The 22,283-nt window shown below is 33.1% G+C and overlaps 6 protein-coding genes across 14 annotated transcripts; 3 read left to right on the top strand and 3 right to left on the bottom strand.

Moving 5' to 3' along the window:
- Positions 1 to 583: 583 nt before the first annotated feature.
- On the bottom strand, positions 584 to 5,716 carry LOC124955727 (probable low affinity copper uptake protein 2). Of its 3 annotated transcripts, none has more exons than XM_047510588.1 (4): positions 2,041 to 3,196; positions 1,722 to 1,932; positions 1,356 to 1,582; positions 584 to 1,265 (listed from the first exon to the last, which is right to left on the bottom strand). In XM_047510588.1, the coding sequence occupies exons 1-4, from the start codon at positions 2,111 to 2,113 to the stop codon at positions 1,162 to 1,164; spliced, it is 615 nt and encodes a 204-aa protein (XP_047366544.1). In that variant the 5' UTR covers positions 2,114 to 3,196; the 3' UTR covers positions 584 to 1,161. The 3 variants fall into 3 exon arrangements, with proteins under 3 accessions (XP_047366544.1, XP_047366545.1, XP_047366546.1); XM_047510589.1 differs by having other exon boundaries at positions 1,722 to 1,978; positions 2,041 to 3,187; XM_047510590.1 differs by lacking the exons at positions 1,722 to 1,932; positions 2,041 to 3,196 and adding an exon at positions 5,366 to 5,716.
- Positions 3,190 to 7,356, top strand: LOC124955726 (casein kinase II subunit beta). 3 transcript variants are annotated; one of them, XM_047510585.1, is made up of 5 exons: positions 3,190 to 3,208; positions 5,998 to 6,073; positions 6,435 to 6,537; positions 6,628 to 7,009; positions 7,147 to 7,356. In XM_047510585.1, exons 1-5 carry the CDS (start codon positions 3,192 to 3,194, stop codon positions 7,253 to 7,255), a joined length of 687 nt encoding a protein of 228 aa, XP_047366541.1. In that variant the 5' UTR covers positions 3,190 to 3,191; the 3' UTR covers positions 7,256 to 7,356. The 3 variants fall into 3 exon arrangements, with proteins under 3 accessions (XP_047366541.1, XP_047366540.1, XP_047366543.1); XM_047510584.1 differs by having other exon boundaries at positions 6,625 to 7,009; XM_047510587.1 differs by lacking the exon at positions 3,190 to 3,208 and adding an exon at positions 5,198 to 5,258.
- A 709-nt stretch (positions 7,357 to 8,065) lies between these two features.
- Positions 8,066 to 15,004, top strand: LOC124955711 (probable serine/threonine-protein kinase mps1). 4 transcript variants are annotated; one of them, XM_047510550.1, is made up of 9 exons: positions 8,066 to 8,830; positions 8,945 to 9,110; positions 9,183 to 10,389; positions 10,481 to 11,251; positions 11,333 to 11,493; positions 11,588 to 11,799; positions 11,930 to 12,319; positions 12,473 to 14,346; positions 14,440 to 15,004. In XM_047510550.1, exons 3-8 carry the CDS (start codon positions 9,221 to 9,223, stop codon positions 12,491 to 12,493), a joined length of 2,724 nt encoding a protein of 907 aa, XP_047366506.1. In that variant the 5' UTR covers positions 8,066 to 8,830; positions 8,945 to 9,110; positions 9,183 to 9,220; the 3' UTR covers positions 12,494 to 14,346; positions 14,440 to 15,004. The 4 variants fall into 4 exon arrangements, with proteins under 4 accessions (XP_047366506.1, XP_047366504.1, XP_047366505.1 ...); XM_047510548.1 differs by having other exon boundaries at positions 8,066 to 8,881; positions 8,983 to 9,110; XM_047510549.1 differs by having other exon boundaries at positions 8,066 to 9,110; positions 12,473 to 12,582; positions 12,637 to 14,346.
- LOC124955715 (nucleolar complex protein 4 homolog B) lies at positions 12,902 to 15,669 on the bottom strand. Its single transcript, XM_047510560.1, has 6 exons — positions 15,292 to 15,669; positions 15,037 to 15,139; positions 14,546 to 14,959; positions 14,402 to 14,449; positions 13,957 to 14,320; positions 12,902 to 13,844 (listed from the first exon to the last, which is right to left on the bottom strand). Exons 1-6 carry the CDS (start codon positions 15,427 to 15,429, stop codon positions 13,340 to 13,342), a joined length of 1,572 nt encoding a protein of 523 aa, XP_047366516.1. The 5' UTR covers positions 15,430 to 15,669; the 3' UTR covers positions 12,902 to 13,339.
- A 50-nt stretch (positions 15,670 to 15,719) lies between these two features.
- Positions 15,720 to 17,838, top strand: LOC124955721 (dual specificity protein phosphatase MPK-4). Its single transcript, XM_047510576.1, has 2 exons — positions 15,720 to 16,069; positions 16,274 to 17,838. Exon 2 carries the CDS (start codon positions 16,281 to 16,283, stop codon positions 17,322 to 17,324), a length of 1,044 nt encoding a protein of 347 aa, XP_047366532.1. The 5' UTR covers positions 15,720 to 16,069; positions 16,274 to 16,280; the 3' UTR covers positions 17,325 to 17,838.
- Positions 16,538 to 20,822, bottom strand: LOC124955724 (paired mesoderm homeobox protein 1-like). 2 transcript variants are annotated; one of them, XM_047510581.1, is made up of 3 exons: positions 20,135 to 20,822; positions 19,604 to 19,830; positions 16,538 to 18,637 (listed from the first exon to the last, which is right to left on the bottom strand). In XM_047510581.1, exons 1-3 carry the CDS (start codon positions 20,253 to 20,255, stop codon positions 18,218 to 18,220), a joined length of 768 nt encoding a protein of 255 aa, XP_047366537.1. In that variant the 5' UTR covers positions 20,256 to 20,822; the 3' UTR covers positions 16,538 to 18,217. The 2 variants fall into 2 exon arrangements, with proteins under 2 accessions (XP_047366537.1, XP_047366538.1); XM_047510582.1 differs by having other exon boundaries at positions 19,604 to 19,782; positions 20,135 to 20,768.
- Positions 20,823 to 22,283: the final 1,461 nt, after the last annotated feature.

Here is a 22,283-nt window from a genome sequence, read left to right as displayed (position 1 = left end):
TTAAATAGAAATTTTTCTTTTATTTTAAACACGTCATTTTACAAGATATATTCATTCAATAACGTAAATTAATTTCATTTCAACCCTTTTACAAAATAATAGAAACAAGATATGATATATCAAAGGACTCAAATAATTAAATAGATATACTAAAGATAATAGTGTCAAGTGACTGGCAAAATGCTTCGTATCCAAATTTTTAAATCATTAACAATTTCTTATTCTGAAATTGATAATACTTACGATTATTATATATTAATTTAAATAATGCACAGTTTATATCTAATACTGTATATATAGTATCAATGACTTAAACATTGCATAGCTATTAAAGCACGATAATTATAAAATAATTGCAATTTAAAGTTTTCTTAGTATAAAAAATTTCAAACTAATTATATGTGATATAAATAATGTAAAAAAACAAAGACACAAACGACTTTGACAGTTAAGGTCAAACATCAAGTTTTCTACTTATATTACGAAAAGTAAACATCAGCACTCTCTCGCTGTTTTCATGCAGGTAATAATTAATACTTACGATTATTTTATGTTTATTTAAACAATATAATATAATGCATGGTACGATGTTACGTCAGTATAATATATTATTATGTAAAATATAAATGATATCGTTTTTGTTTAAACATTATATAACTGTTAATGCACCTTGAATGTAGTTTTATAGGAAATTGATAAATGGAAATTAATATAAATTAGGACCTGCAGAAGCAGGAACCTCCACGCGATGATATCTGGACAATTGATATTAGTTTTGGTGTAATTTAGATTTGCATATCTTGTAAAGTATTATTTTTACGTTTCTACACATTCCAATCTTCAGTTTTTGATCTAACAGTTTGTATGCAATTAATTTGCCTTTCCTTTTCCTACTTTCTTACATGATATACATTAGGCTGCAAGTAACACAGAACTAATGGTTGTTTAACGTAGGGCATTATAAAAGTAATTAATTGCTGTTTTGTTTGTTTTCAATGATTTTATTTTTTATTCATTTTGTTGTACTTTCCTTTGTTCTTGATTGTAGCCACAAACATATCTGTAAAAATGATGATGGGAATCGTAAAAAGTATAAATTGTTCTTTCAATTGAATTTTACATTTGAGTTTAATTCCAAAAGAGTCAAGGAGACATATCTTCTCAGACATCTCTAGGTGTATGAATCTCTGCCGTTGCTTCTAATACTAATTGTTCCGCAATAACAGAGACAGCAGACTCGCGTCTTTCTTGGTTAAGAATAGCATCTATAAATATCATAAGTAGAAAGATTTTGATTTATTATGGTACAAGAGCGATTAATTACCTAACTATAATACTAAGAGCGATTAAGTTACCTAAGCATTCCTTATCGCACTTAATGATCTTTTGTCTTTTTCGAAATTGACTCATATTTAATTCTATCAAGGCAGGACCAAATATCCAGTATCCCAAGGAACCTCCGATAGCAAGGGCAATACTAATATATACGTTATATGTCATAATTGCCATCATAAGTATGTAACCAAGCGTGGTATGAATAGACCAATGAAGTACTTGTAATATCCATTTTCCGCAGCTTGCACTGATAATAAATAATCATTTTAATCATGAGCTTACGTTTTCTTACGTAATATTTGGACTTTTTTGTTATTCTTATATTATGTTTTTCCTGGATTGATAAAATATATTTCATGAATTACTTATCATCATTGTACAAATACCAATTCATAGAAGAGAAAGAAGCGAAAGATCTTGGTGTCATTTTAGATAACAAAGAAGAATTCTCTGAAGATCTAGAAATAGGTTTTGGTTTAAATATCGCAATTTGGTCCAATTTAATCTGGGATATTTTCATGGCCTCGTATAATATTGCAAGACTAATTAGACCTATACAAGTAGATACAAAAGCACATGTAGTGGAAACATTGTATCCTGGAAACAAGAATGTACCCAGGTCTTTTCCGAACCACATATGCATCTAAAAAAATATTTAGAATATGACGTGCAATCAATTGTAAAAAATGTTAAATTTATATTTACCATAACTGCTTGTAGTATCTTCTAAAGGTAAAAGTACATTTCTATATTTATGCACTGGTATGATAAGAGACATGTATAGATAGTTGATTGCTCATTCTTAAATTTACCTAGCTTTACCCAAAAGACCATTGTTCATTTAATTGTACTATATTTGTAAGTAATTATAACATTTTTCTTATGTTTATTATGTTTATTAATGCTTAAAAAAGTTAACAATGGGGAATATCAATAAGCTTTTCATTAAATTGAAGATAAAATTAATGTTTCTATCTTTAATTTTATTATTAATACTATTTTAAAATAGAAACATTAAAACGGACGATTACAGGTTAGACGTCTATCTCCAAAAATCACGTACGTCCGTATCCACATACATGTTGGGTGTGTATGTTTGTATAATAAATTGTAAGATTAATTATTTTTTTATGCTATTTTAAAAATTAACGATGAGAGCTACGTAATGTTAGAAATAATCGTTAGAATTTAAAGCAATCCAACGTTTGTTTTTCTTTATCAAAAAAAACTCGAATAATTTCGATTAGAATAAAAATTAATCACATTTCATCTAAGAACATATAATTGAATTATTTGACGAAAAATTGAAAAAAGGGAAGAGAATGGTTGAAAGATGGAAAAATTTAAGGTAGACAAGAACTCCATCTATGTCACTTCGACAAATATACGTGTGGCTAATCAAAGCGCTAAAATGTTGTTTACTTCTAGTTTTGGGCCCTTCGGTCCTACGAGGCTTTGTTTCAAATGTGTTACTTGAAAATCAAATCAGTTAATGAATTAACGATGATTATGCCAGTATACATAGGTGAACCTGTGTAGAGACTTCGATGTCGAATATTTTTTTTATAAGAAGGCAAAACCTCATATTCTCTCCCTGATTCTCATTCATTTTTAATTGCCAAACGAGCATTAAGCACGAATGTTCGCATATGGACGTATATATGAATTCTTTATAGTGAGTTTATGTATGCGCGCACATGCGTATGTAACATGACGATAGCGACGGCGGTGGTGATGTTATTCTTCGAGTTCAAAAAATGAATAAAGAATATTTTTTTTCAATGTTTTCCTTTACAGAGAAATGAGCAGTTCCAAGGAGATATCTTATATATCATGGTTTTGTGCCGTCAGAGAAAATGAGTTTTTTTGTTAGGTAAGTCAAGTGTCTATCTGCCTCTGTTTGTCCTTCTGTTAATGAGGTTAGAGTGATAAATATTTTCTTTTCATTTCTGACTATGACAAATGTTATGTCGTTATATATTACTACGACCTATAGATATATTTTAATATTTGAGTATAAAAATTATTATTCTCTAGTTTTTTCATATTTTAATAATAGTATTATTCTTATTTAGAATGTAATATTAAGATCATTATTAGAATTTCATACAGGTTATGTATATATTTAATAGATTGTTTTAGATGGTTACATTAAAGGTAAATTTAATTTAACAGGATTAAGTGAACAAGTACCGTACTACCAATAAGCACTAGATTTGATTCTAAATATCGAGCCTTGAAAGTGAATCAGTAATGTTATGGTCCTTGCATTAATTAGAAATACGTTATCGTATACTAATTCTGACACCATTGTTTTTCATTTATAGCATATTATAATATAAAGACAGTCAAATATGATTATCATAGAGGCTGCTAGAGTGATCTATGGCTTCATTCACACATGTTACATTCTTACAAATCGAGGAATTGCTCAAATTTGATTGAAAATCGAATCAAGCGAATGATTTTTTATATTGCGTGTATATTGTGAATCTCAGTCAATATTACCTCTAGGTCTGAGCGATATTCCGGGCAAAGGATGGGTTAAGATTTATTGCCCTAAATTTATGAATATCTATAAATCTAAAAGTTCTAGGCATCATTATATCGATAGTGCATATTTTGGTACAGGATTTCCACATATGCTTTTAATGGTTCATCCAGAGTACCGGCTAAAGGGCATAGCAAATCAGTTTGTACCTAGGTAATTCATATTGCTTAATAATATTTCTACTATTACATAACAGTTTCTAATATTTATAGATTATATGGTTTTAAAATTCTTTCACTGGCATATTAGATAGAGCAACAATCCGTATCAGTCTTTAAAATGCCATTGCAAACTCTTTCGAAAGACAAGAATGAGAAATTCTAAAAGCATTTTGACATCTCTATTGATTCATCTATGCCAAATGCTATGATTCGATATATTTTTTATTATCTTATAGGTAAATTTTCCAAAGTTCTTTGAGCCTATTTGTAAAAAGCTTAATGTTTTGAACACTAAAATTGGGAAGGGGGGAGAAAGAGAGAATGAGACAATAATGCAATTTGTCAATGTATCTATTTTCTACGATGGGAGGAATTTTTATGTAGATTTAAATGATAATTTCCGTTTATATGAAAATTAGCTTTATATAAGAGAGAAGGGATAAAATATACTTAGAATAATTGCTAAATTATAAAAAGAAAGATAAGAAATATGGATAGGATATAATTGTCTGTATGAGTCTTATTGTATAATTACAATTGCTGTCAAGTAGTTCCTATGTATGACCTTTGTATGAAGATTTACCATTAGTTGAAAAATGTTATTTGTCTTGATATATATCATATCAAGTAAATTAAATTGAAGAATTATTTGTTAGTCATACTTAAATTTTATTTTTAAATAAATAAAACAATGAAATATAATGATCAAGATTTTTTTTGTATGTATGACTAATTGAAAAATTAGGATGAAACGAATAAAAATATATATGATAAAGATTATAAAATTCAAGAATTGTGTATTATACATTGTAAATAAAATAGTTCATTTTTACACTTTTGAAAATCTCTGTATTAGTTCAGTTTCATATTATAAAAAATTTACATATACAAAAGAAAGATATTAAATATATTTTTTGTATGTTTTCAATATTCTTTATATTTTATTATTTTGTGATCGTACAAGATAAATGAATTTTGGTATTGCTTCTAGTATAAATGTAGATATGACATTTGTTGTAAAAAAAGTTGCACCAATTGGTACTTGAGATTATATTAGTCCAAAAGTTCTAATGGATAACAGTGGAAACGGATATTCTCTCCTAATGACAATGTTAAATATAAGGTTGGTATTAAGGAAGAAATTAGGAAACGATAAGAGCGCCATCTACATCGTTTCGACGAGCAAGCGTGGCTAATCAAAGCACCAAAAGGTAAGCCGTAAGGGCTGTTTATTTTTGGGTTTACATTGGGCCGCTCGGTCCTACAAGGCTTTTTTCGAGTAATGTGCTTCCTGGCCGTGTCGGATCGTACGTCGTACTTGAAAATCAGTTGACGAAGCAGCGATGACCACGCCAATGTAGGTGAAGCCGCGGAGAGGCCGTAATGTCGGGCATCTTGCTTAGTAAAACCCAAAACTCCATTGCTCCCCTTGCACTCATTCGTTCGCGTCTTTCTAACCAATTGCCAAACGGGCACTAAGCACAAACGTAATACACATACGTATATACGTATGTATATACATCTACACATTTAGGCACGTGCACACATTGCATACATACATATGTACGTATATATATATATATATATATATATAATTATTCGTTCATATCGATGCACGTGTATTGGTGCATATGTATCTGCCTATTATACAACTCTCTCTCTCTCTCTCTCTCTCTCTCTCTCTCTCTCTCTTTCTCTCTTTCTCTTTCTCCTTCTCTGTCTCTTTACAGTTACACGTAACGTATGCGCGTGCGCGTACCCCCACACACGCGGGCGCGCAAGCGCGCGTACGTATGTACAAAGATACGATTCGCGATTCTTGCGCACACGCATGTTCACGCATTACACACGCGCTCTCTGTACTTCATCAACGCGGCGGTGGCGGCGGTGGCAGTTTTTTAGCACAGAAAATTAATAAAGAATATTTTTCTTCAATTTTTTCGTTCACAGAAAAATGAGCAGTTCCGAGGAGGTATCTTGGATATCGTGGTTTTGTGGCCTCAGAGGAAATGAGTTTTTCTGTGAGGTAAGTCAAGTATCTGTTTGCCTCTATTCATCTTCATAATTAGTTATTCTTTATCAATCTGTCAATGAAGTAATAAAGCTTTAGCCAAACAGAAATATATTCTTATTATTTTTAGCATTGTAGTTGTGATAATTTAACATGGTCATGAGTAAGAATAATAGATATTTTCTTCCATTTGTAACGCAATGAAAAGTGTAACATTACGATAAATTATTATGACCTACAGATGTCTGAATTATTATTTCATATTTCTTTTTGTATCTTAATAGTATTATTCTTATTAGTAAACATATTGTGTAATATTTCGATTATCATTAGGATTTTATACTAGTTTATGCAGATATTTAATTAATTGTTTCAGGTCGATGAAGATTATATTCAGGATAAATTTAATTTAACAGGATTGAACGAACAAGTGCCACACTACAGACAAGCACTAGATATGATATTAGATCTCGAGCCTCGTAGGTGAACCCGTTGTGCTAAGTTCCTTGCATTACTTCTAAGTACATTATTGTGCATTAATTCTGATAACTGCTTTTTATTTATAGTAGATGACGATTTAGATGACAATCCAAACCAATCAGATCTGATTGAACAGGCTGCAGAAATGCTTTATGGTCTCATTCATGCACGTTACATTCTTACAAATCGAGGAATTGCTCAAATGATTGAAAAGTATCAAGCTGGTGATTTCGGCCATTGTCCGCGTGTATATTGTGAATCCCAACCAATGTTACCTCTGGGTCTTAGTGATGTTCCTGGTGAAGCTATGGTCAAGAGTTATTGCCCTAAATGTATGGATGTCTATACACCTAAAAGTTCTAGGCATCATCATACCGATGGTGCATATTTTGGTACAGGATTTCCACACATGCTTTTCATGGTTCATCCCGAGTACAGACCGAAACGTGCAGCAAATCAATTTGTACCTAGGTGATTCATATTGTTTAATAATATATCTACTATTATGTGAAATAACCAATATAATTCATTGGATATGACATTTGTAATAACTAGTGTTCATTCCAATTGTTCATTAAAATATGAATAACAGTTTGTACTGTTTACAGGTTATATGGCTTTAAAATTCATCCATTGGCATATCAAATGCAGCAACAATCTGCATCGACCTTCAAAGCACCATTACGAGCTCTTAATTATAATAATGGGAAACGCTAAGAGTACTTTGACATACTTTAGACCATTTTTCATTACTCATAATGCAATTCCTAATTTCGTCCCTGCGATTTAAATAAAATATTATTTTTTATATCTCTCTTCATACGTCTATGCAAAATGCTATGATGCAGGCTGTTTCTTAATTTTTTGAATCATAGAATACAGAAACCTCCCAAAGCTTTCCGAGTCTATCTATAAGAAAGTGTTCACACACTGGAACGGGGGCAGGGGAGAGAGAGAGAGAGAGAGAGAGAGAGAGAGAATGAGAGAATGAGAATAAGAGAGTGAAAGAAAGAGAGAATGAGAATAGAGCAATCTGTCAATCTATCAATCTTGCGATACAATGGGAGGATTTTGACATTTACATTTCAATTTAAGTGACAATTTACGTTTATGAAAATCATATTTATATGCGAGAAAAGGGATAAAACATACTTAGGATAATTGCTAGATTATAAGAAGGAAGATAAAAAATATGGATAGGATGTAATTATCCGTATGAGTCCCATTGTGTAACTATGACTGCTGCCAAGTAGTTCCTATGTATGACCTTATAAAGGTCGACTATTACTTGAGGAGCATTGTTGGCATCAATATCACATCGAGTAAATGCATAAAAGAATTATTTGTTAGTCATACTTTCATTTAATTTTCGAATAAATAAAACAATGAAATATAATGAAGAAGATTTCTTTGTTTCTATGAATAATTAAGAAAATATAATAGAGAAAGAGAGAGATATCGAATAAAGATGTGTATGATAGAGTATGAAAACAAAGATTGTTATATATATATATTATATAGGGTTTTTTTTACACTTTCAAAATTACTCTACCAACTAATTTCATTACAAATAACGTGTGCAGATGAAAAGGAAACATTAGATATGCATACCTTTGAACTTATGGTTTCAAGTATGGTATTTGGAATGATTTTGAAATTCAGTATTCAAATATTTTAAATGCTTAAGCGTGGTTTATTTTGTAATAAAGTGGGTTTAATTAAAATTCAACAAATTTTAATGTATGTGCATAATATGTTGCATAATTTTTCAAAAATTATAGAAAATCAGATTGAAGTAAAATTAAAATAAAGTACGATTTGTTTACCTACGGACATAACGTTTTTTCGGAAGTAATACATAAAAAAGAGATAGACGATCGTATTGTTTAAAAATGCATTATAGTCTATTACTCTTTTGAATTTTTAATTAATGGTCCTATGAATTGAAAGATTATAGTAGGAAAACAATCTTAAATTGAGAATGTTTCTATCCATGTGCCATCTAGCGGAGAATAAGTATGTGCGTTATATTTTATTGATAGATTATTAAAATGTAATAACTCGATTAATTTTTATTGGTCTTATTATAAGAAATTAAAAAAAAAAATTGGACGTTTTTCGTATAAATAAAATAAAAGAAAATGAAAAGATCTAATGGTATTCGTAGCGCCCTAACATCAACCAATCAGAATGTTCCTTGAGGATTTAAATTTTGATGACGTATAAGCAATAACCGGTAGAAAGTAAATGAAACAGTTTGTATTTGAAAATCCAAAATATGGATATTATATGGTATTTAGAATTAATTACAATGTACCATTTGATATAATAACTTATTCCGATGTAAATATTCATTTGTAATTGTATTTTATTTGTGTCGTACTTTGATTTTTCTTTTTTATCAAGGCAACAGAGAGAAAATTGACATTTCTTTGATGCTACAGGAGGAAAATTGACAAGTGCGCGTATGATGGTGTTTCTAAATGAACAAAAGCAGATTATTCTATCATTTCTTTTTGCTCGGTCTTTTTCCAGAAATATTGCTATTTTATTACTTTCGTGAGATCAATCGGTAGAGTTGTTAAGTATCTAATTTATCGTATTCATACATTTACAATATTATTTAAGTTTTCATATTTTTTAGATTGCAAATCACTCGAAAATATTCTTTCAAAGTTTTAAATGATGGAAGATCATCATTCTGCTAGATCAAGTTTTGGTGCTGGTGGATTGCATGCACGTCCAAAGTTTCAACCAGTTCGTGTGAAAGCTTTATTGCATTTTTGTGAAAGCGACGACGAAGAAAATGAAGAAAATATAATTAATATAGAAAATAAAACAGACTATGATGATGTTGGAGCATTACATTTAAATGATTCTATTCAAGATGTATGTTGCAACGATTCGTCATTGAAACATATATCACATTCTGAAAGTATCGAAGGGAAATCGAAAGAAGAACATGCCGGTGTTTTATTGAACTCTTCTTTCAAAGAATATTTACAAAGCAATAATGATAATAAAGCAAATAGTAGTATTAGGTCATCGGTGGAAATGGATACTATTGTATACAATAATGTTAATAGGACTGATGAGGACGAACAAGAAAAGAATCAGAAAGTAATATCTTTTAAAAATACTTGCATAGAGAATATTAAAGACAGTGATCTTTTGGGTACGGTGCAGCATGGAAATTCTTTATTTCATGATGCGACCGAAAATGAGGGAAATGCTAATTTAGGATTGAAATTGTATCAAGAAAATGTGTTAGCCGTAAAAGAATATGAAAATACTCCATTAAATATCTATGTTGAACGTATGGAACAGAAACAAGGAAATCTGATTATGGAAGAAGATATACATAAAGAAAGGCTTGATCATAAAAGTGAAAATAAACCTTATAAGGATACAGAAAGCGGTATTGGACATGTTTCCTTTATACCTTCTAATGACAAAAATACATTGCGAGATATAAACCGTGCAGTTACAAATCTATCAAAGTCAAAATTTCTTATGGACGAGAAGTACTTAAACTCAGAAAATCTTTGTTCAGAGATACCATCTATTTCTGATACTGGATCATCCATTTATCCTGTTTTAACAGATACTCCCTTAAAACACACAAATCTCCATTCAGTAGAATCAAATTCATGTATTTTGCAAAACAAATTACAAAATGAGGTTCTAACAGATGCAGCTCAAACTCCATCAACAATTCTTTCGACATGGTCGCAGAATAATGCAAGACAAATGCCGCTTCACAGTAGAGGTTTATCCACTGTTGAATCTACACCGACTTCTGCCAATTCCATTTTTATACAAGGAATAAGAAAAATGGATGATATGCCTAGGTTATTAAAAGAAACTCAGCCTTAATAAATAACGAGGATGGTACGTTTATCTTTAATATTTCTTTTCTTTCTCTTTTTTTTATTTTTTCAGATATTTTTATCAACGAGGAAAACGTATGAGACAACCCCTAGGAATTACTATGAGTTCCGATCAATCTGATTCTGTTAATAACTTCTGTATTTTTTCGGCAAAATCTAAAGTCCGAACATTACACAATAAGCAATTGTCAAGAGTAGAAGAAACTGAAACTGATAATAATATATTTGATACACCATCCGGAGAGAATAAATCAGGGAGAAATTCTGCAATTAAAGAAAATATAGAGCAATTAGAGAATAAATTTATGCAGTCGGATGTTGGTGATGGCTCTGTCGAACAGTCGGAATCTGTTAAAAATCTTATATTAATGGACATAGGCAAGAATGATGAAAGGATAAAGAATACGATAGAAGAAAATGTATTTGTTTCCGATAAGCATGGTATATCCATCTCTAAAGCGGAATTAATGAATTCGGAAGAACAAAATATCATTTCTAATGAGAGAGAAGTAGAAGAGAATATAAAAGAAGTTGTAGATAAAATATCGAACGTGCAGGTTTCAATACCGTCGAATCCCTCCAACTCAATGGAAAGATATAAAAGGATAATGATAAAAAATAAAGAATATTTAATTTTGGGTACTTTAGGACGTGGTATGAGCGGAGAAGTTCTACGAGTACAAGATTTGACATCGTCCGAATTACGAGCTATTAAATGTGTAAATTTGAGCCGTATGGATAAGGATTCAGCTCAAGGATGTTTAGAAGAAATTTCTATGCTACATAAACTGCAGGCCTCATGTATAGTCAGGATGTTTGATTAGTATGATTGAGTTTACTAAATATGATTATTTATGAAACATATATATTTAATACGACGTTAAAATAAACTTCATTTTTATAGTGAGATCAAATACCCTTTAGTCTATGTAGTAATGGAGATGGGTGATACAGATCTTAGTCGTTTATTGAAACTGACATCACAGGAGAAACAACTTCCATTAACAATGATTCTTTACTATTGGACGGAAATGTTGACAGCGGTTAAGCATATACATGACAATGGTAGAGAAGACTTAATTTATTATAAAATCTATATAGACTCATTATATCTGCAATACGAGAAGAAGAAAATAATGACGAAGAGTTTTGTTTTCAGGAGTCATACATTCAGATTTAAAACCAGCTAATTTTTTATTAGTACGTGGTCGTCTAAAATTAATAGATTTTGGTATTGCTTCTAGTATGAATGCAGATATGACCTCTGTTGTAAAAAATTGTCCAATTGGTACTTTAAATTATATTAGTCCAGAAGCTCTAATGGATATTGGTGGAAACGGAGATTCTCCTAATCACAATGTTAAATATAAAGTTGGTATTATGTATTTTATGTATTAGTACTGAGAAAATAATTATTAATATATATATATATATGATGGTATAGAATCCCTTTATATATGTGTGTGTTGTGTGTATACATATCTTTAATTGTATTGTATAGATAAGTTACAAATCGGATGTGTGGTCACTAGGATGTATTTTATATGGTCTTGTGTATGGACAAACTCCATTTCATCACATACGTCCTCAATGGGCTAAAGTGAATGCAATAACGAATCCGAATCCAAAGATAGCTTTTCCAACGTCTATACTTTTGCTTGATAAAACAGAGAAATTCGAACCACCTCTCATTTTAATCGATGTGATGCGTAAATGCCTTCAACACAATCCTAAAGTTAGACCTACAGTGGCAGAACTCTTGCAGATACAATATATACCTGCCAGACAAGATGCTAAAGCTATGTTATCTATTCCTCCTGAGATTCCTCCAAATATTTTAGTAAAGATAAAGCATGCGTTAACTGAAGAAGAATGGAGAAAACTGATACAGGTTTGTGATTTTTACATTATTCTGATAGTTTATATGCACGTGTAGATAGATGTTTTCATAAAAATAATACTCTGTTCTATTATCTTTTGACTATATTATCACTATCTTGTATTATATAGTACTATTTTACTAAAATTAATTCTTTTTTTGTAGGTGTTGGAAAAGAAATCCTAATAAAAAAATAATAGCATTGATGTTGTTTGCCAATCATCATAATTCATGTACATAGAATATAATTGTTATATATGTATATATATATATATGTATATGTATATGTGTATATATATATATATATATATATATATATATATATATAGAGAGAGAGAGAGAGAGAGAGAGAGAGAGAGATACATAACAAAATGATAAATAATTCGTCTAGCGCCATAAGACGAATGTCTTAAACGATAAAATGATCATTTAAATGTAATATAATGAGAGAAGCATCAAAATGCCTGTGTAATACATACGTAAATATTTGGCATTGATATAAAATAATTACAATAATAAATGATAAATTAACCTGCATCTATGGCATATTCATTAAAGAAATAATTATATATTGCAAGAGTAAGGAGAATACTATTAAAATAAATATCTTTTTATTATTTCACACTCGTGTGTACAAATGACTTGCTATGACGAAAGTGATTATTCCAATCATCGCGATAGTCCGTAGATAATTAATAATAATTGTTAGATCAATATGTATAGCTTAAGATTGTGATTGCATATGACACGTTGTAAATCAATTGGTTTAAAAACGATTTTAACAAAGATTATATTTAACAGATATAAAGTTAAATATTACCAACACACATACACGCCACTTTTTCTTTTCCACAGATACGAGGTAAAAAACGAAAACGAATGTCTTAATTTATTATGATTCTTTTTTAATACTTATCCTTTGCAACATACCGCATCACACTCTTACGATTTCGCACGGCGATCTTGGCGATCTCGCACGTATGTATTGCATTATTGACGACGTACTCCGCTGATAGTCTTGATAATGCATGATCAATGTATGGATGTAAGTTGCCAGTATTGTAACAGACGGTCACCTTTCGGTAATGCCATAGAATCTGGGCGTTCGAACGTTAACATAATATCTTTCACTTTGTTTCTTAATTCCCGATCAAACATGTGCCCTCCCGTACGTTGAAGTGCAGATGCCATATCATATTCGACAGAGGGAAGCGGCTCGCGAATAAAACGTGCTGCTGTAGCAATACTTGGTAAGATATGCCATTGAAGAGCTTTGATTTCCCAAAGGCTACTAAGGAGCGCGTTACTGAGCAACGGATCTCGTTCTTCCATGAGAAATGGATCACCGTTTCCTGTACCTTCCTCGGATATTAATTCCCCACCTTGAGGATGATCTATAAGTCTCTTCAAACCTGGATGTCTTAAGAGGAGATTACCCACAAACAATAAAATGATAAGAATATCTTCGGGTGGCGCAACCAACGTTAAACGTGCAAGACGCTTCGCAAATGCTGCCACTAATGCTTCCGGTAAGTGTCTGAAAAAGAAAAAAAAAATTGTATAAGGATCTTTTTTAAAACGATACATTTGTTTTTCTTTGAACGCATTTTTTACAATAAATTTTTTTTTCATACTTATACATTACTTACGTCGAACTGAGGAAAAGATCAGACAAATAAAATAATCGTGCCTTATATTTTGTATGAAAAATTTCTGGCTCAAACATCGAGTAAAGTTTAGTAAAAATGTTTGGATATTCCAAATTGTGCTTTGTAACCAGTAAAAATACACCCTGTAAGGCAAGTAATCCGATACATCCATCTGCATCCAAAGAATCCATAAGGAAATCTGTTAATAATATAGGCTTTTCAAGATGCGGCATAACTCTTTCCAAAAGCACTATTAACAATTGTTTATGCAGTTGAGGCGTTAATTCCCAATGCATCACGCACGCCCATACTTTATTAAGCGAACGTCTTACACTGGCTTGATCCCACGTGAAGCTATTAATTACTGGTAAACATAAACGAATATATTAGGTGTGTCTTATTTATTTAAATTTGTACGACATTAAAATCTATTATATAATTTTACCTCCATTTGATTCACACAACAATTGTTTATTTTCACAGATTTCATTTTCTGAAAAAAGGAGAAAACTAGTTTCAGGAGAAAATAATATATACGTATATACATACATATATGATTTATATTTTTTGTCATTCAAAATATTCTTACCATCTGTGTCTTTAGGCAGTGGCAGTTTATCTATAAGCTCAAGTAAATTCTTAATGTAAATTTCACGTGGTTGTCTCTTTGGAGTAAGAGACGGTAGACATTTCCATGTATAATAAAGTGCGTCCGAATATCCAGCTATCTCTTGAAATCTATTTATTAGATTAATATTGTCTTTTTCCGGGGAAAGTAAAGACATAAGAATAGGTTTCAGACGGTGCAGTGGTAAATAATACCCCAAGTTCCCAGTTGGTTCAAGCGGTGTTTTACCTTCTTGAGCTAATAATTTTAATGCTGTAGTAAGGGCCTGCAATTGAATGGTTGGACGAGATTTCTCCATAGATAAAAGAATTTTCTCCCAGACCTCTTCATAACAATTGCGCAACCAATTGATGTAACGTCTTTCCGGACTAGGTTCTAACAAAAAATTAAAATCTTATAAATAAAGACATAGAAAAAAAATAAGGCAATTTGAATCATAGTTTCAACCCTACCTGAGATTGTAAGAGTAATTGTTTGTTCTACAAACATATCACCACGTTTAAGCACTTCCACAAATATTGTTTCTATAGTCAATAAACAAGAGAATGATGATTCCTAATGAAAATAAGATATATATAAGTTTTCCTATAACCTTAAGAAAAATATTATAGTGCAATCAAACAGAATCGATTAGTTAGATAGAGAGAAAGAGAGAGAGAGAGAAAGAAAGAGAGAGAAAGAGAGAGAAAGGGAGAGAAACATCTTACATCCCACTGGCTAATTATGTCGACGAGATTATTGGCATATTTTCGTGAAGAAAGAAATTCTTGAGCTTTCTGTCTAAATGTTCTTGTCGACATTTTCTGCATAGAAGAAGCACCAGGAAGATCCAATGCATCCGCCATCCTTCTATACGACAGATTTGTGGTTAATGGCAGAGGTCAGAGCGTTGAAACCTTCGTGGTCAGAAGAACCACTCTTTTATCCTTTATTGTCACGTGTTAAGTAACATATACGCGAAATATTTCAAAATTAAGACTCGCCTAATAAAATGGCGTGTTCGCTTTTACCGACGGAGAAAATGAAATCGAGATAGGCTTGGATAAGTAAAGTCTATTATAGGGGATGCAGAAGTAAAACATTCACCGTTTCCGGAAGTAGACGTTTCGTTTTACCTGGCTCTGCCATCGAAAATGATTAGAAAATGAATAGTAAGTGGTGATCTAAGAAGGTATCATAGGTTTTTCAACCCTTTTGCAATTTTTAACAAAAAAGACAACGTCTCGAGATGACGAATGTGTTTATTAAGAAGACCCTTTCATCAAAATATTACGATCAAATAATCATTAAGAAATGTTATATTTCACGATCAACAAGAAACAATGAACGAACGATAAATATTTATATTTGCGTGAAATGAGCTAAGTCATCAAATAGAGGTTATCATTGGTCTGCGATGTTTGCGTGCGTATGTGTTTAACGTATCGGAAAATATATCTGCCGTTTTCAGCATATAGTAAAGATCGAATAGTTAGAAATTTGTTGGTGAGTTCATTTTCAATTCTATACTTTATATTATTTTTTCTATCTACATGGAATAAAAATGTAGGTTATGGCGTAAAGTTTGTTAAAACTGAACGTGGCGCCGAACAATATCAATTATATTTTCTCTACATATTATGTTTTTTATGTATATATATATATATATATATATATATATATATACTTTTTTATTATTTAAAAATTTAGGCTAATCATGGCACAAGACGAGCAAAAGTTGATTAGAGAAGATTTTAATGCCGGCCCATCCAGTTTTGATGAAATCGAACCAGATCTATTTCTAGGGAATCTCACAGCTGCCACGGATGTGAAGTGGTTGAAAGAAATTAATATGACTCACATACTTACGGTAGATTCTTGTCCTCTACCAAGAAAGATTCAAGAACGATTACCTAATCTCACTGTAAAATATATTCAAATAACAGATATGCCAAGGGAAGATTTATTAACTCATTTGGAAGATTCTTATGAATTTATTGATCAAGCTTTAAAATCAAATGGCAGAACGCTGGTACATTGTTACTTTGGCGTATCCAGATCCGTTAGCGTTGTTATCGCTTATATTATGAAGAAACATAGAAAATCTTTTTTAGATGCATTGGAAATAGTCAAACAAAAGAGACATTTTGTTGGACCAAATCCTGGATTTATAGCTCAATTGCAATTATACGAAGAGATGGACTTTGGTATAGACAATACTAATGTTCAATTTAAGATGTACAGATTGCAAATAGCTGCGGATAAAGTGAGGAAAGTGAAAATTTTACCCCAAAATTGCATTGATTTAATAAAGCCGGATCCTGCATTAACGACTATACGCCCAGAGCCAACCGTTTATCGTTGTAGAAAGTGTCGAAGAATCGTGGCAAGTGCAAGTAATATTTTACCGCATACGATGCACCAACGACAGATTTGGCGACATATTAGTTCTAAACGAATATCTAAACAGATAAAAGACGGGGAAGATGGAGCTGAATGTGTAAATGTAAAGAAAGAAAGCGAAATGACCGAACTATGCACAAAGATATATTTTGTGGAGCCGTTGGCATGGATGCCAGACATAATGCATAATGTGGAAGGAAAGTTGAATTGTCCAAAGTGTAATACAAAATTAGGCTCCTTTAGTTGGGTAGCCGGTAGTCAGTGCCCATGTGGTAGTAAAATAGCTCCTGCATTTTATTTAGTACCGTCTAAAGTCGATTGGAGTAATGCCGTTCAGAATGTACAGATAACAGTATAGTACCAAAGATTAATAGATCATTTATGGTGAAAATGATTCTATGGACGGATAATTACAATAATTATCATTATCATAGCTGTCATTGTATTAATGGTAAATCTGCTAAAAATTTGTAGTATATTTTTATCATAAAGCGTATCGGATAAAAAATAATAAGACATTTGTAACAACGATTTGTAATCAACAATTTATAATGCAATGATGTAATCGATTTCAATATTTACGTCTTACGTTGAATAGAGTTGTCTGTCGCGCATAATCTAGCGATTATACATATACATATATATATATATATATATATATATATATATATATATATATATATGTATATGGATATATATATATATGTCTCCATTGTGTAATTAATGATATTTCTTACAGTATTATTAAGAAAGTTATATTTGTGTTTAATCTATTCGACTGCTAATACTACATGCATTCGCATATTATCCCATTTGATCAAGTATACATGGATATCTATATACACAATACAATAAATCTCGTTAAGGAATTATTATGTATACCTTGTATACGATATCCTTAGCTCTCCTCACGGTTTATACAACGTATAAACATATATATGTATGTATCTATGTATCTATATACCCTGTTTAGAAAACTTGTAGTAATTAAGAAAAGTCTTGACTATTAATTAACTCGACTTTTAATTATAAGTCTTTTCTACGTCATTGATTACAGTTGAAAGTGAGAGCATCTTTGGTTTTAACGAAAGAATCCTGTGCAAGCGCAAGAATCTTGTGGACGAAAGAAAGCAGGACGAAATAAAATTATTATCGAGGACGTGTAGATTTGAACATTGCAGCATTCTTTGATTTTGATTTGATTTGTCAAAAATAAATGACAATATCGGAGAAGAAATAAGAGAAAAAGAGTCACATGCTCGCGTGCATGGCGGAGTAGGTAGCACTGTAAGGATGCGATCTCAATCTCAATGCGCTTAGACCAGTTATAGTCGTTCCTTCGACGGCACTGTGAATTTCTGCTGATTGATGATATGATGGTAGAGCAGGTACGTTCCCAAGATTAGCGTTAACAAATCCGTGACAATTACTGCTTTGAACGGTGGTATAATGTTGAGGAGATCTCCAGTATTCGCTATAGGAATAATGTGGAAGCTGCTGCGCTTGGAAGGAATTATTTTCCGAATTGTTTTCGTGCATGTGACTGCTTACTCTTATCGGTCGAAGCGGTAAAGTGGTCGTTTCCAATTCTCTGCTTGTACAAGTGCCACGATTAAGTACCGAACTTCTTTCGTTTCGCCGGAATTTGGCGCGTCTATTTTGAAACCATACCTGTGAAAGGCAAAGTCTGTATGAATTTAATATAAGATGGGTGAGAGAGACACATGGAGATTAGAGTAGAGAGAAGTGTTGTTGATGGCAAGGGTGAGGGTGAGGGTGAGGGTGAGGGTGAGGGTGAGGGTGAGGGTGAGGGTGAAGGCGAAGGAACAAGGAGGAAGAAGAGGAGGAAGAGGAGGAAGAGGAGGAGGAGGAGGAAGAGGAAGAAGAAGAGGAGGAGAAGGAGGAGAAGGAGGAGGAGGAAGAAGAAGAAGAAGAAGAAGAAGAAGAAGAAGAAGAAGAAGAGGAGATTCGTGTCTCTTTGCGGCATGCCGCACAAACAACGCATACGTTGGATTTGCGACGCGTTCTTAGGAAAGACGGGACAGCGTGACGGCTCCTGGCAGGCGTACATATATTCGTAGAGACAGGGAGACAGACAGACCACAGACGGAAAGACAGACAGACGGTCAGAGTCGGGAATGAAAGGGAGTGAGGAACAGTAAGAGAGGGGTTTGCGAGACACACACGTGCTGGGATCGCGTCTCTCGCGCCTATATGCTAGGCTAAAGTACGCAGATGCTGTTGGATAGACAGACGCGCACGATCTTAGGCCGCAGCAGGCTAATCATAGCTTCTTTCCTTGACAACCTGTCTCCTTCGATTTTCTGCTTATCTGTCCGCAGCCTCCGCCTTCTTCTTTTGCCTACTCTTCCTGCTACCATCCCTTTCTCGCTCGTTCTCGTCCATTCTCGCCCATTCTCGTTCATTCTCGCTTATTCTCGCTCATTCTCGCTCTTATGTTTCTATCCTTCGAATATAATCTCAAGAACACGTGTATTAAGAGAGACAGTCGGTTACTTTCTCAGATGGCAACTGTTCTCTTATTTGTACATTACAAGATTTTACCCTCTTATTCGAAAAATTCTAAGAGTAAATGTACTAGGCAAAAATATCTACTTATAATCGGGATTGAATTACCTGAACTCTTGCCTCCGATAAGGATACTCTAGTAGCGAGTTCCTCGCGAACAAAAGCATCGGGATAATGTGTCCTTTCGAAAACCCTTTCTAATGCGGCCAACTGTTGCGCCGAGAAGGTTGTCCTACTTCTCCTTGGTCTCCTACTTCCAGTCGTCGACGTTCCTTCAGTGTGACACTCTATGTGTATTTTAGAAAAGTTTTTTCTTTCTTTCTTTTTTTTTTTTTCTATAAGATTTTATTCAATATAAGGAATAGTGGAAGATGCTGCGTACGACAAAGTGGTCGTTCAGAAGAAAAAAAGGAAAAAAAAGTAGTCGAACAGACACAGACGCTGCGACTATTCTTGAATGAATCTACTGTGTTTGAGTATTCATCAAAGCGGTATAATATGAGCAGTATGGGCGGAAACACAATTTCGATGGAATCGAACATGCTTTGTCGGTATAGCGTAGTTGGTAAGTTTCTTCTTAAAAGAATCAATTTAATGATATATTATTTTATGATATTTTTATAATTTGTTGATTCTTACCTAACGAATGCATCGTCGACGTTGATAAAAGTCGTGAAACAGTAAAATCTTGCGACGCATGATTCGTTGATTGCGACGCTATTATGTTGTTACCATGCTGGTCCACATTCGCACCGATCATTTTGCTCCGAGTTAGTCCGAATAATTCCTAAACGTCTTATCTTCTTTTTTATTCTTCTTTTCTAAATCATTTCAACGTTAAGTCACTATGTTTCATCGATTCAACAATGTGACCATCAAAGAGTTCGTTGGTTCGTAATTCTTTTTAAAAAATGAAAACATTTTTTCGATTTGTAGAATACCATTTACTTTCCGACGAATTACATTTTATATAAATCAATCGTGATAATCAACGAAATGTTGATCGTACGAATCTTTGCACTGTTCGATCTTTCAATTTCTTAATTCGCTCGAATCCGCACTATGTTATTGTGCGTAGTTGCTACTGCAAACACCAAAGTCGTGTAAAGTTTTCATCTTTAAGAAAGAAATAATTTATTTCGCGCGTTTCATCAAAAAGCCACGGATCGAGAAGACGCAAAGAGAGAACATTTTGTTCGGGATACTGGAATACCAACTGACTTAACCGACTTGAGACGTACTGAAAGATTCTTCTCTTGTCTCTTCGGATCTTCTCTCTCTCTCTTTCTCTCTCTTTCTCTCTCTCTCTCTCTCTCTCTCTCTCTTTCTCTCCCTCCCCCTTCCTCGGTCGTCATCAGAGGCAACGCGGCGAGACATGCGAGGAGAGAAGAAATAGAGCGTTTTAAGAGTAGGTGGAGATTTTCTTCGCAGGCTCCACCTTCATTAGGCGCTCATTGGTTTTCAAATGTTTCTACTTACGTTTCGTTTTATCGGCTTCCGTGCGCACCGCGAAATCTTCTTAGAAACGAAAGGGCCTATCTGTGCGCATCTAGCGACAGACTCGCGACCAGAGGAGCTATTTATTTCCGCGAAGGCGTACGCTCAACAAATCGCGTGTTTCTAGGGTGATTAGTTTTAACGACGATTGTTTTATTCGTTTCATCGATATTACTGATAAATAAATGGAAAATAGCAGAAAAAATCTTTCGTTTATTGATGAACGTGGAACGATACCGGCAATTTGTAAGAAATGCAGACAGATCGAGAAGAGACAAGTGGACAAACGAAAAGAGGGTTGCGTGTCCTCAAAAGTTGAACGAGACGAAGCGTCAACAGCTGACCGCTTTATGTTCGTCCTCTCAATTCAACAGGCATGTGATCTATGAGCAATAGATATGAGCAACAAAATCATCATGTTTATTCTGCGGAATTTTATTTATAGGATACTTTCGAGAATACATTTGGCCTCTCGTTGTTATCTATTTAACTCTAGATGATATTATACCGGATTTTTCTTGAACAAAAATAATTTGCTTGAGTTGGCTTTTCAAAAAATGGATGGAAAAGGAGAGAAAGGACTTTGGAAAAGGATCTACAGGAGAAAAAGAAGTCTGTCGGCGCCGATAGAAAAAGAGGGAGAATTTAACTTGCTATGTTGTAGCTTCAACGAGACGGACGGGCGCGTCGCGACGCGCTGACACGTACACGTCGCGCGTCGCCCTCGGTGAATTATTAGGCGTGCCTGACTACATCACCATGCCTCTCTCTCTCTCTCTCTCTCTTTCTATCTTTCTCTCTCTTTCTCTTTATCTATCCATTTATCTATCCATCTATCTATTTCATTGTCTTTTGAAGTATAACTTTCATCAGTGCGATTTCATCCAATCGAAAAGGAAAGTTATTCTCATTCTCCAAATTGTACGTTTTTTCCTTGTCAAAGAAAGCATATTCTATGGTGGATCGATCGTTGGATTTCTAAGGAAAAGAATATAGAGAGGAAGGAAAAGAGGAAGAAAATGTTGTTTCTTTCATATACATGTTCGTGATCTTAGCATCGTTCGACCAATTATAACAGCCATGCGTCATCCCTGCCAATTAGCAGCGACTCGAGAGAAAGCGCCTGAAACTTTTTTTCCTTTTTTTGGCGGTTGACAGAGTGTGGATAATTTTACGCATGTGACACCCTTGGTAAACGCACTCTCGTTTTCGATATTCTTTTCTCTCGCACTCCAGAATGTCGTCATATTCGCGGCCTAATTAATTTCGTTTATCGGTTCGAATATATCTA

This window comes from Vespa velutina, chromosome 19 (genome assembly GCF_912470025.1).
Source record: "Vespa velutina chromosome 19, iVesVel2.1, whole genome shotgun sequence".
NCBI lineage: Eukaryota > Metazoa > Arthropoda > Insecta > Hymenoptera > Vespidae > Vespa > Vespa velutina.
This window is presented reverse-complemented; position numbering and strand designations above follow the sequence as displayed.

Coding starts and splice junctions, on each gene's coding strand:
- LOC124955727 (XM_047510588.1), bottom strand. CDS start 2,113: ATGTCTCTTATCATACCAGTGCATAAATATAGAAATGTACTTTTACCT. Junction 1,933..2,040: donor AGATACTACAAGCAGTTATG/GTAAATATAAAT, acceptor TCTTGTTTCCAG/GATACAATGTTTCCACTACA. Junction 1,266..1,355: donor GTGCGATAAGGAATGCTTAG/GTAACTTAATCG, acceptor TGATATTTATAG/ATGCTATTCTTAACCAAGAA.
- LOC124955726 (XM_047510584.1), top strand. Junction 6,538..6,624: donor GATATTAGATCTCGAGCCTC/GTAGGTGAACCC, acceptor TTTTATTTATAG/TAGATGACGATTTAGATGAC. Junction 7,010..7,146: donor GCAAATCAATTTGTACCTAG/GTGATTCATATT, acceptor TACTGTTTACAG/GTTATATGGCTTTAAAATTC.
- LOC124955711 (XM_047510550.1), top strand. CDS start 9,221: ATGATGGAAGATCATCATTCTGCTAGATCAAGTTTTGGTGCTGGTGGA. Junction 11,252..11,332: donor ATAGTCAGGATGTTTGATTA/GTATGATTGAGT, acceptor TCATTTTTATAG/TGAGATCAAATACCCTTTAG. Junction 12,320..12,472: donor AATGGAGAAAACTGATACAG/GTTTGTGATTTT, acceptor CTTTTTTTGTAG/GTGTTGGAAAAGAAATCCTA.
- LOC124955715 (XM_047510560.1), bottom strand. CDS start 15,429: ATGGCGGATGCATTGGATCTTCCTGGTGCTTCTTCTATGCAGAAAATG. Junction 14,960..15,036: donor AATTACTCTTACAATCTCAG/GTAGGGTTGAAA, acceptor ATTTTTTGTTAG/AACCTAGTCCGGAAAGACGT. Junction 14,450..14,545: donor ACTGCCTAAAGACACAGATG/GTAAGAATATTT, acceptor TCCTTTTTTCAG/AAAATGAAATCTGTGAAAAT.
- LOC124955721 (XM_047510576.1), top strand. CDS start 16,281: ATGGCACAAGACGAGCAAAAGTTGATTAGAGAAGATTTTAATGCCGGC.
- LOC124955724 (XM_047510581.1), bottom strand. CDS start 20,255: ATGATCGGTGCGAATGTGGACCAGCATGGTAACAACATAATAGCGTCG. Junction 19,831..20,134: donor GTCGACGATGCATTCGTTAG/GTAAGAATCAAC, acceptor AAAATCTTATAG/AAAAAAAAAAAAAGAAAGAA. Junction 18,638..19,603: donor TATCGGAGGCAAGAGTTCAG/GTAATTCAATCC, acceptor TGCCTTTCACAG/GTATGGTTTCAAAATAGACG.